General features: G+C 37.5%; 1 protein-coding gene across 7 annotated transcripts in view; it reads right to left on the reverse strand.

Annotated features, from left to right (window-relative positions):
* TBC1D32 (TBC1 domain family member 32) overlaps nucleotides 1–17,929 on the reverse strand; it is a 318,311-nt gene that overhangs the window by 18,279 nt on the left and 282,103 nt on the right. For 6 of the 7 annotated variants that reach the window (XM_064290365.1, XM_023539436.2, XM_064290356.1 and 3 more), the window contains one exon: nucleotides 2,771–2,959. The exons of the other annotated variant lie outside the window; for it this stretch is intronic. In XM_064290365.1, the coding sequence (XP_064146435.1) occupies nucleotides 2,771–2,959 (189 nt within the window). The remainder of the gene's footprint in view (nucleotides 1–2,770; nucleotides 2,960–17,929) is intronic. 7 annotated transcript variants of the gene reach the window in all.

The raw sequence follows: 17,929 nt of genomic DNA on the forward strand, positions 1-17,929 counted from the left end.
AGCCAGAATGCTCCTTAGGAGACAGAATGGTGAGACTTCATCTCACATACTTCGGACATGTTATCAGGGGGGACCAGTCCCTGGAGAAGGACATCATGCTTGGCAAAGTAGAGGGCCAGTGAAAAAAGAGGAAAGACCCTCAGTGAGATGGATTGACACAGTGGCTGCAACAATGGGCTCAAGCATTACAATGATTGTGAGGATGTCACGGACTAGGCAGCGCTTTGTTCTGTTGTATATAGGGTCACTATGAGTCAACACTGCCTCGATGGCACCTAACAACAACAACATGTAGTTAAATGGAGAATTACTGATTTTTTCCTTCTCTCTCTTTGTGAAAGTCTGAGATTTTGGATCAGAAAGTGAAAAACAATTTCCAAGGTTTAATAGGGATAACTGTAGTCAAATGCAGATTTTTAAAATCCTGTATCTATTCCTGATTTGGAAGATCTTCCTAGAAAAGGAAGAATAAAAATATTTTATTAGTCAATATTTCATTATTGATTTATATGTGACTAGGTGAAGAATAGTGTGCATATATTTATGTATTTTCCAAATAAGAAATTATTACAGAATTTAATTGTATAGTTAAAAGGGTATTTGAATGTATATTTAAACAAACCACGCCAGAATTAATCTCACCACAAAAGTCATAAGACAAGAGTGGACCTGCTGAAAATAAAATGAAGTCATGGTACCAGCCAGTAAAGCTCTTTTCCTAGTCCCTCAGATGAATGCAAACAGTAGAAATAAAAAGTAAGGTTAGTACCAGGACAAGTGCTAAAATTACTTACTTCCTAACATGTTCTTAATTTGAATATAAACCAACTCAATTCAAAGTTAGTAATTTACATTGGGCTTAGGTAGTAGAGGTCATCTTTTTTTCTCATCTAAAAATCTGTTAGTTTTAAATGGACAGCATTATGACCAGGGTGCAGTAGAGCTGGAGACACATTTAAAGACGTCCCCATTTGCAAACCCTATTACAACTTTTCCTTGCAGGAAAGGGATGAAAGTACAATAATCACCAACATTAATTAAATTTAAGCATGATGAAACATAAAGACACTCTCCTAATGGAAAGGAAGATAAATAAGGATTAGAAGAACTTAGTAATGTTGGCTATCCAATGTGAATAAAATTAAGCCCATTCTCTTTTCCTATATATTTATTTATTCCACATGCAAATATTTATTGAGCACCTACAATAAGCTAGGTACTATACAAGGTACTAAAAATGTATCAATAAATGAGACAGACAATCATAGTCCTTAAGGAGCTTACACATTCTACTGAGGAGGATGGACAAAAACATCTATAAAATAATTTCAGATAGTGATAAACACTAAAAAGAAAGTAAAGTGGGATAAGAGGATAGAGAATAATGGGTTATGGCTAGGGGGATATCAGATACAAGACTGGGAAAGTTTCAGACTTTGAAATTCCTTTACCTGACCACTAGAGCTGATGAAAATACTCCTTACTGACAATGAACCCACATTTTGTCCTCAACCTGATTCCCACTTGCTTAACCCTTCTCATTCTTCTAACCACTTCTTGTAGATCATTCTTTTCTTTTTCTATCTTAGTTTGTCTTCTACATGTGCAACCATTGTCTTGGTATCCTTTTTCAGCAAGAACATTCCTAAGATTATAATTCTAGTGATGTATGTAGAAAGTTTCTTAAATGATGAAGGGCATTTATTTAAAGAAAAACACCATTAAATAGAAAATAACTCTGACAAGTACATCATGATAAAGAATAAAGAAAAAATTAATTTACATAGAAATTATTTGTGGACTTAGAGAAAGCCTAGAAAATAATAAATGCTGGTTTTGGTGTATGTGTGTATATGTGTGCTTGTGGAATGATGGGTACAAGGAGTAGGGGGACAATTTACATTCAAGAAAACAGTTTAAAACAATGTGTTGCAGCAGTACATTTCCACTGGGAATTGCACGCAGGGATGTGTTTATACATCATGTATTTCCTAAGATCCAGAGCTTCAAAAGTCACATTATTGTGAGTGAGAAACTAGGCAACTATATCTTGTTTTTAAAATATTAACTTATATATAGTAGTGATTTTTTAAAAAGTGTATTATGATAGAATACTTTTTCATGAAAACATTGCAAGTTTAGAAAAATATTACATAGAATATGATGGTATAGAAAATTATATTAAAAGTTTTTTAAAGTATCAAAAATCAGTGCTAACAAAATAACTTGAAATTTTATTGCCCAAATAACACATAGGAATATTAAATATATATGTTGGGCTGGGTATGTATATACATATACACATATACATATATATACACACACACACAAATAGATATGTCTTTTGGTATAGTACAATGGTTAAAAGCAAAGTTTTGGATCCAGACAACTTTATGTCCTGGCTACACCACTCACTGGCTATATAACCTTGGGCAACTTTGTGCCTCAGTTTGTTCATCTCTAAAATGGGGATAATACTACTACCTACCTCTCAGGATTGTTTTTAGAACTGAATGAGCATTTAGAAAATATCTGACACTAACCACCCAATCAAAGTTAGCTATTAATTCTTTTTATTTATTTATTTTTAGATTATACATGTATAGGGTCACTATGAGTCAGAATTGACTCCACAGCAATGGAATAATATAACGATATTATCTAGAGTTTGGAAAACACAAGAAAAGAAAAAGAATAACCCTTACTCTGCTATATTACTACATCTATTAATTCTTAACCAACATTTTTCCCTAGAGACAAGAATACTTACTTTTAGGAAAACCTGCAGATCTTGAGTCTGAGTGTGCTGTAGAATGTCTTGTTGCAGATGTTTGAATATAGCTATACAGATATAGACTTGATAATCAGGACCAAGGAAAACACAAGTAGCAATATAATGGCAGATTTCTATCCAATCTAAATAATTCCAAAAACACTGAGTTACCCATTGCAGGCAAATCTAAGGGGGAAATAAAAGTGAGTTCATTAGAAAGCATACAAAACCATATTTAACTTTTAAAAAGCAGTAACCAATAACTCACACAAAACCACTGAAAAACTCAGCATTTAATCAAAATAAAAAGACATTCTGAATAGAACCCTAAAAAGATGCTTCATCTATTTGCTCAATGTATGAGAAAACTTTCATGGCCTTGGGACTCTGAACTTAGGGGTAACTGAAGGTGTTCACATTGCTCTTGTATCTATTACCAAACTCATTCTTCATTCACATTGTCTGCCTCTTATTCATAACACCAGTATGCTCTCTACAGATAACAAATGCTAAGAGACTGTTTTAATTCAGAGATGGGAGTTTTTCTATCCTACCTATAATCACAGATGTATAATTATGCAGATGACAGACTGCTAAATGCTACATTAATGCAAATAGGCTCCTGCTAAATCAAAAAAAAATATAAACCAAACATAATTATATAACAAAAAACTGGGAGATAATGTAGAGAATAATTCAAAAATGATACTTTTATAAAAAGAGGTTTCTTTCTGGCTTTTCAATTATCTTTTTTTTAATAATATTTGTTCAGACAATAAAAGCAATACATGCCAATTATGAAAAATGCAGAGAAGTTTAAGAAAAAAAATAGCAATAACACAGAGACTGACAATGTTAACATTTTTGGTACATTACTTTCCAATATTTTAATTTTCATTTAAGTTTACAAATTATCATTGAGGAAAGACTGCCTTTCTGAGAAGAAACAGCTGCAAACATCCATTAACAATAGGAATATGGAATGTATGAAGTATGAATTGAGGAAAATTGGAAGTCATCAAAAATGAAATGGAATGCATAAACATCGATATCCTAGTCATTTGTGAGATGAAATGGACTGGTATTGGCCATTTTGAATCAGATAATCATATGGTATACCACACTGGGAATGACAAATTTTAGAAGAATGGAGTTGCATTCCTCATAAAAAGAAAATTTCAACATCTATTCTGAAGTATAACCTTTTCAGCAACAGGAAAATATCCACACGCCTACAAGGAAGGCAAGTTAATACGACTATTTATTCAGATTTATGCATCAACCACTAATGCTAAAAATGAGGAAACTGAAGATTTTCACCAACTTCCACAGTCTGTAATTGAACAAACATGCAATCAAAATGCACTGATAATTACTGGTGATAGAATGGAAAAGTGGGAAACAAAGAAAAAGGAACAGTATTTGGAAAACATGGCCTTGGCGACAGAAATGACACTGGAGATCACATGACAGAATTTTGCAAGACTTCATCATGGCAATACCTTTTTTCACCAACATAAATATTGACTATATACATAGACCTCAACAGATGGCATATGCGGGAATCAAACTGACTACATCTGTGGAAAGAGACGATGGAAAAGCTCAATATCATCAGTGAGAAGAAGGCTAGGTGCCAACTGTAGAACAGACTATTGTTGCTCATATACAAGTTCAAATTGAAATTGAAGAAAATTAGAACAAGTCCATGAGAGCCTAAGTACATCATTGAGTATATTCCACTTGAATTTGAGACCATTTCAAGAATAGATTTGATGCACTGAACACTGATGACCGAAGACCAGATGAGTTATGGAATGACATCAAGGACATCATACATGAAGAAAGCAAGAGGTTATTAATGAGACAGGAAAGAAAAGACCAAAATGAATGTCAGAAGACATTCTGAAAGTTGCTCTTGAATGTAGAGTAGCTAAAGGGAAAGGAAGAAATGATGAAGTAAATGAGCTAAACAGAAGATTTCTAAGTGTGGCTTGAGAAGACAAAGTAAAGTATTACAATGAAATGTGCAAAGACATAGAATCAGAAAGCTAAAAGGGAAGAACATGCTTGGTATTTCTCAATCTGAAAGAACTAAAGAGAATAGTCAAGCCTCAAGTTGCAATACAAGAGAATTCTATGGGGAAAAATTAAATGACACAGGAAGCACCAAAACAAGATGGAAAGAATACAAGAGCTACTGTATCAAAAAGAATTGGTCAACATTCAGCCGTCTGAGGAGGTAGCATATGATCAAGAAGTGGGGTGCTTAAGGAAGAACTCAAAGCTGCACTGAAGGGAATGGAGAAAAACAAGGCTCTAGGAAGTGACGGAATATTGATAGAGATGTTTCAACAAACGCATGCAGCAACTGAAGCACTTACTCATCTATTCTAAAAAATTTAGAAGACAGGTATCTGGCCAATCAACTGGAAGAGATCCATATCTGAGCCCATTTCAGAGAAAGGCGATCCATCAGAATGTGGAATTTATTGAAGTATATCACTGATATCACACAGAAAAAAAAATTTGTTGAAGATCACTCAAAAGTGGTCACAGAAGTACATTGACAGGGAATTGCCAGAAATTCAAGCCAGGTTCAGAAGGGGACATGGAATGAGGGATATCATTCCTAATATCAGATGGATCTTGGCTGAAATCAGAGAAGACCAGAAAGATGTTTACCTGTGTTTTATTGACTATGCAAAGGCATTTGACTGTATTGATCATAACTAAAGATAACATTATAAAAAATAGGAATTCTAGAACACTTAACTGTGCTCATGAAGAACCTGTACATAGATCAAGAGGCTGTTGTTTCAACAGAATAAGGGGATACTGCGTGGTTCAAAATCAGGAAAGGTGTGTGTCAGGGTTGTATCCTTTCACCATATTTATTCAAACTGTATGCTGAGCAAATAATCAGAGAAGCTGGACTATATGAAAAAGACCTCGGCATCAGGACTGGAGGACGACTCATTAAGAACCTGCGATATGCAGATGACACAAACTTGCTTTCTGAAAGCAAAGAGGACTTGAAGCACTTAATGATGAAGATCAAAGACCACAGCTTTCACTATGGATTACACCTCAACATAAAGAAAACAAAAAATCCTTACAACTGGACCAATGAGCAACATCACGATAAACAGAGAAAAGACTGAAGTTGTCCAGGATTTCCTTTTACTTGGATATACAATCAACGCCCATGGAAGTAGCAGTCAAGAAACGAAACGCTGCATTGACTTGAGCAAATCTGCTGCAAAAGACCTCTTTCGAGTGTTAAAAAACAAACATGTCACTTTAAGGACTAAGGTGCACCTGACTCAAGCCATGGTGTTTTCGACCACCTCATATATATGTGAAACATGGACAATGAATAAAGAAGAAGAATTGATGGCTTTGAATTGTGGTGCTGGAGAAGAATACTGAATATACCATGGACTGCCAGAAAAACAAACAAATCTGTCTTGGAAGAAGTACGGCCAGAATGCTGCTTAGAAGCAAGGATGGCAAGACTCTGTCACACATACTTTGGACACATTAGCTGGGGGGACTAGACCCTGGAGAATGATATCATGCTTGGTAGAGCGCGAGGAAAAAGCGGAAGACCCTTTATAAGGTGGACTGACACAGTGGCTGCAAAAATGGTCACAAGAGTAATAATTGTGAGGATGGTGCAGGACACGGCAGTGATTCTTTTTGTTGTACAGTTGCTATCTGTTGGAACCAACTCAAAGGCACATAACAACAACAAGAGGGGAGAGTGTAGTGGTGGTGACGGATAATGTAAAAGTGCTGAACGGAAGATTTCAAAGGGGGGCTCAAGAAGACAAAGTATTATAACGACATGTGCAAAGACCTGGAGTTGGAAAGAACACGCACAATATTTCTCAAGCTGAAAGAACTGAAGATAAAATCCAAACCTTGAGTGGCAATACTGAAGGATCCTAAGGGGAAAATAATGAATGATGCAGGAAGCATCAATAGAAGATGGAAAGAATACAGAGTCACTGTACCAAAAATAATTGGTCAACATTCAAACATTTCAGGAGTTGGCAAATGATCAAGAACCAATGGCATTGAAGGAACAAGTCCAAGCTGCACTGAAGGCACAGCAAAAAACAAGGCTTCAGGATTTGAAAGAATATCAATTGAGATGTCTCAACAAACTCATGCAACAGTGGAGGCGCTCACTCGTCTGTGCCAAGAAGTTTGAAAGACAGCTGCCTGGCCATCAGGCTGGAAGATATCCACAGTTGTGCCCATTCCAAATAAAAGGAACCCACCAAGATGTAGAAATTATTTAACAATACCATTAATATCACACACAAGTAAAATTTTGCTGAAGGTCATTCAAAAGTGGTTGCAACGGTATATTGTCAGGGCACTGCCAGAAATTCAAGCAGTATTCAGAAGAGGGTGTGAAACAAGGGATATCATTGCTAATGTCAGATGGATCTTGGCTGAAAGCAGAGAATTCTAGAAAGATGTTCACCTGTTTTATTGACCATGCAAAGGCATTTGGCTGTATGGATCATAAGAAACTATGGATAACATTGCAAAGAATCGAAATTCCAGAACAATTAATTGCACTCATCCTCATGTACTTGTCTATGGAACCTGTACACAGACCAAGAGGCAGTCGTTCAGACAGAACAAGGAGATACTGCGTGGTTTAAAGGCAAGAAAGTTGTTCATGAGGGTTGTATCCTTTCACCATACTTATTCAATCTGTATGCTGAGCAGATATTCCAAGAAGCTGGACTATATGAAGAGGAATGTGGGATTTGCATTGGAGAAAGACTCACTAACAACCTTTGATATGCAGATGACACAACCTTGATTGCTGAAGGTGAAGAGGACTTGACAAACTTAGTGATGAAGAGCAAAGACTACGCCTTCATTATGGATTACACCTCAACATAAGGAAAATACAATTCCTGGAGGTGGAGCCAAAATGGTGCTACAGACAGAAGCACCATGCTGTCCCTCCACAGCAAAAACCTGAAAAACTAAGTGAAACAGAGAAAAATGTCAATCCTGGAGCCCTAAGCACCAAATAAAGAAATAAAGAACTCAACCAAGCACCAAATGGAATAAGAAAGTGACAGAGAACAGAGAGCAAGCAGAGATACAGAGCAGAGGTCCCCTACCAACTAACACAGCATGGATTTGCCATCTTGGACTCCAGTCGGAGATCAGCGGACAGGGAGTATGGGAAAGCAGATTCACAGAGCTCTCAGCAGGAGACAGAGCACCCGGTAACCAGTGATACATGCTTTCCCACTCCCTACCCTTCTTCCCTCTGCTTGGCCTCTGCTGCTTCCCAGTAGGCTGCTGCTGCTCAGCTAGGGAGGCGTTGGCTCCATGCTGCTGGGATTCATCCCGCCCACACCAATCAGCTCCTTCAGTGCCATTTCTTTGTTGATGTTGCTTTTTTCAACTTCTTTTGATTTCTTCCCTCTCTCTCACCTCCTCCCCTTCCTTTCTCTCAAACACCTGGCTCCATGTGCCATCTACACTTCTTGACAGGCTATGAAGCATTGCTGGGCTGAGAAACTGCTTTAGTGCTCTATGCTGCTACACTGGTGGGATCCCTGAGGACATTTTTTTTTCTTTTCTGTTTCTTTTTTCCTTTTTTTTTTTTTTTTTTCATTTCTCGGTTTCTTGTCTCTCTCTACTTACCTTTTTTTTCCTGTCTCCTGAATACCTGATGCTGTGTGCCATCTCTGCCCCTTCTAGGTAGGCTGTGCCCCCAGGCATGAGAATCATTTCCCTGGCCAATGGCAGGATCCCTGGAGGCATTTTTTTTTCTTTTCCTTTTTAGTATTTATTTATATTTTTCTCTTTTCCTTTTAATTTTTCTTCATTTCTCAGTTTCTTGTCTCTCCATTCCAATGGCAAGGCTCCCTTAGCACTTTTTTTTTGGCTCCTGTTCCTCTCTCCTCTTTCTCTTCCGTCCCATACCCACTTAGCTCCACACATCACAACCTCCTTCCTCCCTCCTGGATATCTGAGCTGTACATTGAAAATGGCACCCCAAGCAGCACAGGCACAGCCTACTAGAGCCTACCCTGCACTGACACCCAGCCATGCCTTATTGGCTACAGTATGTGCCATAAACAACCCATTCTAGCCCTTCCCCTTCAGCTGAACCTACCCTGCTGCACCACAGCTGAGCGACTGGCCCTGCCCATTGGATAAGGTGGTGAGAAGTATCATGCCCACAGACAAGCAAACAACAAAGAATGCACAGCTTGTCTGCTAAGACATAACCAAATAAACCAAAAAAGCAGGAGACAACAAATGAATCTACAATCAATAAACAAAGAAAACAACTACTCAATGTCCCAAAGACAGCAGACAATATCAAAACATAATAAAAAAGGACAGGATGGTTTCAGAAGGCATCCAAAATAAAATACTAGATGCCTTTCCAGTAGAAAAAATGGCACTGAAACTACCTGATAGGGAATTCAAATCTCTAATATGCAGAGCCATTAAAGAGTTGAAGCAATAAGCTGACAAAAATGAGGAAAAAAATAGACAAAATCATGGAAAATACAGACAAAACATTGGAAGAATTCAGGAAAGTCATATGGAACAAAATGTCAAAGTAAATTCACTACTAGAAATCATACAAAAGCAGCAATAAGAAATCCAAAAGGTAAACAACAAAATTTCAGAAAACGGACAATGTCATAGAATGTCTGAGGAACAGCTGCAAAACAATGGAAGACAAAATCAGCAAAATTGAAGACAAATACTTGGATACCACTTTGAGGAAAAATCAGAAAAAAAAAGAAGAAAAATGAAGAAACACTGAGAATGATGTGCAATACATTCAAAAGAAAAATTTGAGCTATAAGAGTTTTAGGACAGGGGAAGAAAATGGAAAACACAGAGAGGATCGTTGAAAAACTGCTGACTGAAAACTTCCCTAATATCACAAAAGATGAAAAGCTGACTGTCCAAGAAGCTCTACAAACCCCATATAGGATATACAACAAAAGAAAATCACCAAGACATCATAATCACACTCACTAAAACTGAAGACAAGAAACAATCCTCAGCACAGCTTGAGAAAAATGAAGAGTCACATACAGAGGGAAAGCAATAAGACTAAGCTCTGATTATTCAGCAGAAATACTGCAGGCAAGAAGATAATGGGAAAACATATATAAAATCTTAAAAGAAAAAAATTGCCAACCAAGAATAATTATATCCTGCAAAACTCTTGTTGAAATCTGATGGTGAAATTGGGACATTTCCAGATAAACAGAAATTAAGAGAATATGTAAAAACAAAACCAAACTTACAAGAATTATTAAAGGGAGTCCCTTGGTCTGAGAACAAACAACATCAGACAATAGCCTGAATCTAGGAGGCAAGACTGTACCAGCCAGATACCAACCTAGGAAATGAACTCTCAAGGATATCCAAAACCAAAAGCATTGCAACAGGGAACCAGAGAGGTTAATCTATAAATGACAACAATGTCAGAACAATAAAAGAGGGAATAAACAGTATAGATATAGAACTTTATAATGGAGAGGAAGGCAAGGTGATACCAAGTAATAACAGACTGGTTCAAACTTAGGAAGATAAGGGTAAATTTCAAGGTAACCAAAAAGAAAGTTAACAAACCTACTCATCAAAATAAAGAAGAAAAAAATAAAATCTCAATAAAAACAAAATCTACAAAAAAGAAATGAAAAAGAAATCCACAAACAAAAGGAACTCAGCACAGGAGAGTAAGAGGAACAAAGAAAATTTTAGCACCACAAAATGACAGCAATAAACTCATACCTATCAACAACTACACTGAACGTAAATGGCCTAAATGCACCCATAAAGAGACACAGAGTAACAGAATGGATTAAAAAAACAGAATCCATCAATATGCTGCCTACAGACACATCTTAGAAACAAAAACGTAAATCTATTAAAAATCAAAGGATGGAAAAATAGATCAAGCAAACAGCTACCAAAAAAGAGCAGAAGTGGCAATACCAATCTCAGATAAAACAAACTTTAAAACAAAATCCACCATAAAAGACAAAGAATGGTACTATATAATGATTAAAGGCACAATATATCATGAAGACTTAACCATAATGAACATCTACGCACCCAATGACAGGACTCCAAAACACATAAAGGAAACTCTAACAGGACAGAGAAGAGAAATTGACAGTTCCACAATAATAGTACAAGACTTCAACACACCACTCTCATTAAAGCACAGGATATCTAGAAAGAAACTCAACAAAGACACAGAAAGCTAAAGGGCACAACCAGCCGACTTGACCTCTTAGGCATATATAGAACACTACACTCAACAGCTGCAAAGTACACATTCTTTTCCAATGCACATGGAACATTCTCCAGAATAGACATCTTAGGCCACAGAGTAACCCTCAACAAAATCCAAAACACTGACATAATACAAAGTATGTTCTCTGACCACAATGCCATTAAAGTAGAAATTAACAGGAAGAGCAAGGAAAAAAAATCAATTACATGGAAACTGAGTAACACCCCGCTTAAAAACCACTGGCTAATAGAAGAAATCAGAGACGGAATCAAAATATTTCTAGAATAAAAAAAGAATAAAAGCACATCATACCAAAACCTTTGGGACACAGCAAAGGCAGTCCTCAGAGGTCAATTTATAGCAACAGATGCATACATCAAAAAAGAAGAAAGGGACAATATCAAAACATTAGCCACAGAACTTGAACAAACAGAGAACAGCAAAAGAAGCCCACGGCCACTAGAAGAAAGGAAATAATAAAGATCAGAGCAGAAATAAATGAAATAGAGAATAGAAAAACAATAGAATCAACAAACCCAAAAGTTGGTTCTTAGAAAGGATCAACAAAATTGACAAACCACTGGCCAAACTGACAAAAGAAAAACACGAGAGGACATAAATAACCCAAATAAGAAATGAAATGGCGGACATTATGACAGACCCAACTGAAATAAAAAGGATCATAACAGAATATTATGAAAAACTATACTCCAACAAATTTGAAACCCTAGAGGAAAAGGACAAATTTCTAGAAACACAGTATGTACCGAAAGTAAGACAAAATGATGCCAAAAATCTGAACAGACTCATAACAAGAGACAAGATTGAAAAGATAAGGGGGAAAAAAAAAAGCTCCCAACAAAAAAAAATCCCTGGCCCAGACGGCTTCATTGGAGAATTCTACCAAACATTCAGAGAAGAGTTTACACCAATACTACTCAAACTATTTCAAAACATAGAAAATAAAGTCATACTTCCAAATTCATTCTATGAAGCCAGCATAACCCTGACACCAAAACCAGGCAAAGCCGCCACAAAAAAAAAAAAAAAAAAAAAAATTATAGAGCAATATCTCATGAATATAGATGCAAAAATTCTCAACAAAATTCCAGCCAATAGAATTCCACATCATATTAAAAAAATAATACACCGTGGCCACGTAGGATTCATAAGAGGTATGCAAGGATGGTTCAACATTAAAAAATCAATCAGCGTATTCCACCACATAAATAAAAGAATCACATGATCATCTCAATTGATGCAGAAAAGGCATCCAACACCCATCCCTGATAAAAACTCTCAAAATAGGTATAGAAGGGAAATTCCTAGACATAATAAAGAGCATTTATGTAAAACCAATGCCCAACATCATTCTTAACAGAGAGAGGCTGAAAATATTCCTCTTGAGAACAGGAAAAAGACAATCATGGCCTTTATCACCATTCCTATTTAACGTTGTGCTGGAAGCCCTAGCTAGAGTAAGGCAAGACAAAGAAATAAAGGGCGTTCAAATTGTAATGAAAAAGTAAAACTGTCCCTATTAGCAGACAATATGATAGTAGACATTGAAAACCCAAAAGACATCATGAGAAAACTACTGGAACTAATAGAAACATTCAGCAGAGTACCAGGATACAAGATATACATACAAAAATCAGATTCCTATACACCAATAAAGAGAATGATGAAAAGGGAATCATGAAAAAAATACCATTTATAACAGCCCTTCAAACAATAAAATATTTAGGAATAAATCTAACTAGGAATGTAAAGGACCTATGCAAAGAAAACTACAAAACGCTACTGCAAGAAACCAGAAGAGATCTATATAAATGGAAAAACATACCATGCTCATGGATAGGTAGACTCAACATTGTAAAAATGATAATTCTACCCAAAGCAATTTACAAATACAATGCAATCCCGGCCCAAACACCAATGACATTCTTTAAAGAGATGGAAAAAACTAATCATTAACTTTATATGGAAAGGGAAGGGGCCCCAGATAAGGAAAGCACCACTGAAGAATAAAGTAGGAGGACTCGCACTACCTGACCTCAGAACGTACTATACAGCTACAGTACTCAAAACAGGCTGATACTGGTACCATGGAAGGTACATTGACCAATGGAACAGAACTGAGAATCCAGATGTAAATCCATCCACATACGGTCACTTGATCTCTGACAAGAGCCCAAGTCCATCAAATGGGAAAAAGAAAGTCTTTTTAACAAATGGTGGTGGTAAAACTGGATATCCATCTGCAAAAAAATAAAACACAGCCCATACCTCACACCAAATACAAAAACTAATTCAAAATAGATCAAGACCTAAATTAAAACCCAAAACTATAAAGTTCATAGAAGAAAAAATAGGATCAACACTAGAGGTCCTAATACACGGTATAAACAGGATACAAACCATAACCAACAACACACAAACTACAAAAGATAAGCTAGGTAACTGGAATCTTCTAAAAATTAAACACTTATGCTCATCAAAAGACTTCACTAAAAGAGTAAAAGATAACTTACAGACTGGGAAAAAAATTTTGGCTATTACAAATCAGACAAATTTCTGATCTAAAATATACAAGAAAATCCAACACCTCTACAATAAAAAGACAAGCCATTTAAAAAATGGACAAAGGAAATAACAGACATTTCACCAAAGAAGACACTCAAGCAGCCAACAGACACATGAGGAAATGCTCATGATCACTAGCCATTAGAGAAACGCAAATTAAAACCATAGTGAGATATCATGTTACCCTAGCATTACTGGATAGGCTGTGGGGAGACTGAAACTCTTACACACTGCTGGTGGGGATGCAAAATGATACAACCATTTAGGAAAATGATATGGCGCTTCTTTAGAAAGCCAGAAATAGAAATACCATATGATCCAGAAATCCTACTCCTAGGAATATATCCTAGAGGATAAGCATCATCACATGAATAGATATATGCATACCCATGTTCACTGCAGCACTGTTCACAATAGCAGAAAGACGGAAACAACCTAGATGTCCATTGACAGATGAATGGATAAACAAACTATGGCACACACACACACAATGGAGTACTACACAACGGTAAAGAACAACGATCAATCTTTGAAACATCTCATAACATGGATGAATCTGGAGGCATTATGTTGAGTGAAATAAGTCAACCACAGAAGGACAAATATTTTATGAGACCACGACTGTAAAAACTCATGAAAAGATTTACACACAAAAAGAAACACTCTTTGATAGTTACAAGGGAGGAGAGGGGTAGGGATGGAAAAACACTAAATAGACAATAGCTAAGTGGTAACTTTGGCGAAGGGTAAGACAGTACACAATACTGGGGAAGCCGGCATAACTTGTCCGAGGCAAGGTCATGAAAGCTCCATAGACACATCCAAACTCCCTGACGGACGGAATTGCTAGGCTGAGGGTTGTGGGGACCATGGTCTCCAGGAACATCTAGCTCAATTGGGATAACATAGCTCATAAAGAAAAGGTTCTACATTCTACTTTGGTGAGTAGCATCTTGGGTCTTAAAATTCTGTGATTGGCCATCTAAGTTAAGATACTCCACTGCTCTCACCCCGTCAGGACCAAGGGAGAATACAGAAAATGTAAGATACAAGAGGAAGATCAGTCCAAAGGACTAATGGACTACAACTATCCCAGCCTGCACCAGACTGAGTCCAGCACATCTAGATGGTCCCCAGCTACCACCACCTACTGTTCTGACAGGGATCACAACAGAGAGTACGAGACACATTTTGAGAAAAATGGAGAAAAAAATTCTAACTCATTAAAAAAAAAAAAAAAATCAGACTTAATGGCCTGATAGAGACTGGAGAAATCCCAAGTTTATCGCCCCCGGACATTCCTTTAGCTCAGTAATGAAGTCACTCCTGAGGTTCATCCTTCAGCCAAAGATTAGACAAACCCATGAAACAAAACGAGGCTGAAGGGGCATACCAGCCCAGGAACAAGGACTAGAAGGCAGGAGGGGTCAGGAAAGCTGGTAACATGGAACCCAAGGCTGAGATGGGGGAGTGTTGACATGTTGTGGGGTTGTAGCCAATGTTATAAAACAATATGTGTACTAACTGTTTAATGAGGAGCTAGTTTGTCCTGTACACCTTCATGTAAAGCACAATAATAAAAAAAAGAGAGGAAAGAAAACAAAAATTCTCACACCTGGACCAGTAACCAACATCATGATAAACGGAGAAAAGATTGAAGTTGTAAAGGATTTCATTTTAAGTGGATCCACAATCAACACCCATGGAAGCAGCAGTCAAGAAATCAAAAAATGGAGAGGTGGAGCCAAGATGGCAGAATAGACAGACGCTTCCGGCGAGCCCTCTTTACAACAAAGACCCGAAAAAACAAGTCAAACGAGTGTATTTGTGACAAGCTTGGAGCCTGAAGCTTCAAAGGCAAGCTTAGAAAATGAACTAAGGGCAGGGGGAGGAAGAGACTGTTCAAAAGCGGAGAGGAGTTACCAGACCTGAATCCCGGGGAGCCCTCAGGCACCACTCCCAGAGGCACAGCGATGGCGGGCTGGTACTAGCATTCGGCCGCAGTTTCCTCAGGGAGAAGCAGCCAGCCACACAGCCTACTCACACCTCCGGAATCTGAGGAGAATGGCGCTCACGGCAAAACCTAAGTACTTGTGTATATTTTAACGCACCCCCCCCCCCAAACTGGCTTCAGTGGTTGAATTCCCTGGGCCTGAGATAGGCACTGTTGAGCACCTAGAACCAACCTCCTGGCCTTGGGGAAGGAAAAAATTTGCATTTGGGGGAAAAGATAATTTGCTAGCTCCACTAACCGGGGGAGCTCAGGACAGAAGCAGCTCCTGTCCAGGCATAAACGTCCGTGGACTTTGAGTACCTTTCCCATTTCCAACCATTTCAGCTCTGTGGTGGAGAGGTGGGTGTTTGATGTTTGACATTGCTTTGCCTATTAAACAAAGTCCTCACCTACCACATGAGGGACCTAAGGACTGGTAGCTCCACTCAGGTCACCCAGCCACCTGTGACATGGGTCCAAATATAACGGGTACCTCCCAGTCCTTACAACCAAAAACTTTGGGTGCCCATGGTCTGTCTGTACAACCCACCCACCTGCAGGGTCTAGGGAACAGGGACGTGCTTTCCTCAGAGCCACTAGGGGGTCAGTTCTCAGCCCCCTGCAGTGTTCAGAGTGTGACCCCATGCTGCAATCAGATACAGTATATACGCCCATCACCCCTGCACCTTTAAGACTGTAGGACACAGCCTGTAACACACACTTGATGATCAGCTACCTGGAAACCTGAGCTGAATTCATACAAGAAAGCTGAATGGACCCCTAGACTGGTATACCTGATAACAGCTCTAGCCATCTGGTGACAGGACGTCAGAGCTTCAAAGGCGAAAATAATCAAGCTAGCTCACTCAAGCAACCCATAGGGGTATACTAAAGCAAAACAAAGCAAAAAGCTACGACATAGTAAACAAGCATAAACTAATACAGTAACTTATTGATGGCTCAGACACAACAGTCAATATCAAGTCACATAAAGAGACAAACCATGATCACCTAAACAGGGTCTCAAACGAAGAATCCACAGATCCTCTAGATGAATATGCATTCTTGGAATTACCAGATGCAGCATACAAAAGTTTAAAATACAGAACCCTTCAAGACATCAGGAAGGAAATGAGACAATACGCAGAACAAGCCAAGGAACACACAGATAAAGCAATTGAAGAAATTAGAAAGATTATTCAGGAACATAACGAAAAGTTTAATAAGCTAGAAAAAATCCACAGACAGCAATCAGAAATTCAGAAGATTAACAATAAAATTACAGAAGTAGACAACTCGATAGAAAGTCAGAGGAGCAGAACTGAGCAAAAGAAGCCAGAATTTCTGAACTCGAAGATAAATCACTTGGCACTAATATATTTGAAGAAAAATCAGATAAAAAAATTTTAAAAAATGAAGAAAGCTTAAGAATCATCTGGAATTCTATCAAGAGAAATAACCTACGAGTGATTGGAGTACCAGAACAGGGAGGGATAACAGAAAATACAGAAAGAATTGTTGAAGATTTGTTGGCAGAAAGCTTCCCTGATATCGTGAAAGATGAGAAGATATCTATCCAAGATGTTCATCGAACTCCACATAAGGTAGATCTTAAAGTCACCAAGACATATTATAATCAAACTGGCCAAAACCAAAGATAAAGAGAGAATTGTAAGAGCAGCAAGGGATAAATGAAAAGTCACCTACAGAGAAGAAACAATAAGAATAAGCTCGGACTATGCGGCAGAAACCATGCAGGCAAGAAGGCAATGGGATGACATATTTAAAAAATTGAAGGGAAAAAATTGCCTGCCAAGAATCATATATCTAGCAAAACTGTCTCTTAAATAGGAAAGTGAAATTAAGATATTTCCATATAAACATAACTTTAAGGAATTCGTAAAAACCAAACCAAAACTAAAAGAAATACTAAAGGGAGTTCTTTAGTTAGGAAATCAATAATATCAGGTATCAACCCAAGACTAGAACACTAGACAGAGCCACCAGAAGTCAACCCAGACAGGGAAATCCAAAAAAACAAAGCAAGATTATAAAAAAAAAAAGCTCAAAACAGCGTAACAGCGATGTTATTATATAAAAGAAAACAACATTAAAATAATAAAGAGGGACGAAGATATGTAATCATAAACCTTCCATATGGAGAGGAAGATACGGTGATACAAAGAAAAAAAAATTCAGAAAAACAGGGGTAAATAATAAGGTAACCACAAAGGAGACAAACTATCCTACTCATCAA

The sequence above is a fragment of the Loxodonta africana genome, chromosome 1 (assembly GCF_030014295.1).
Source record: "Loxodonta africana isolate mLoxAfr1 chromosome 1, mLoxAfr1.hap2, whole genome shotgun sequence".
Lineage (NCBI taxonomy): Eukaryota > Metazoa > Chordata > Mammalia > Proboscidea > Elephantidae > Loxodonta > Loxodonta africana.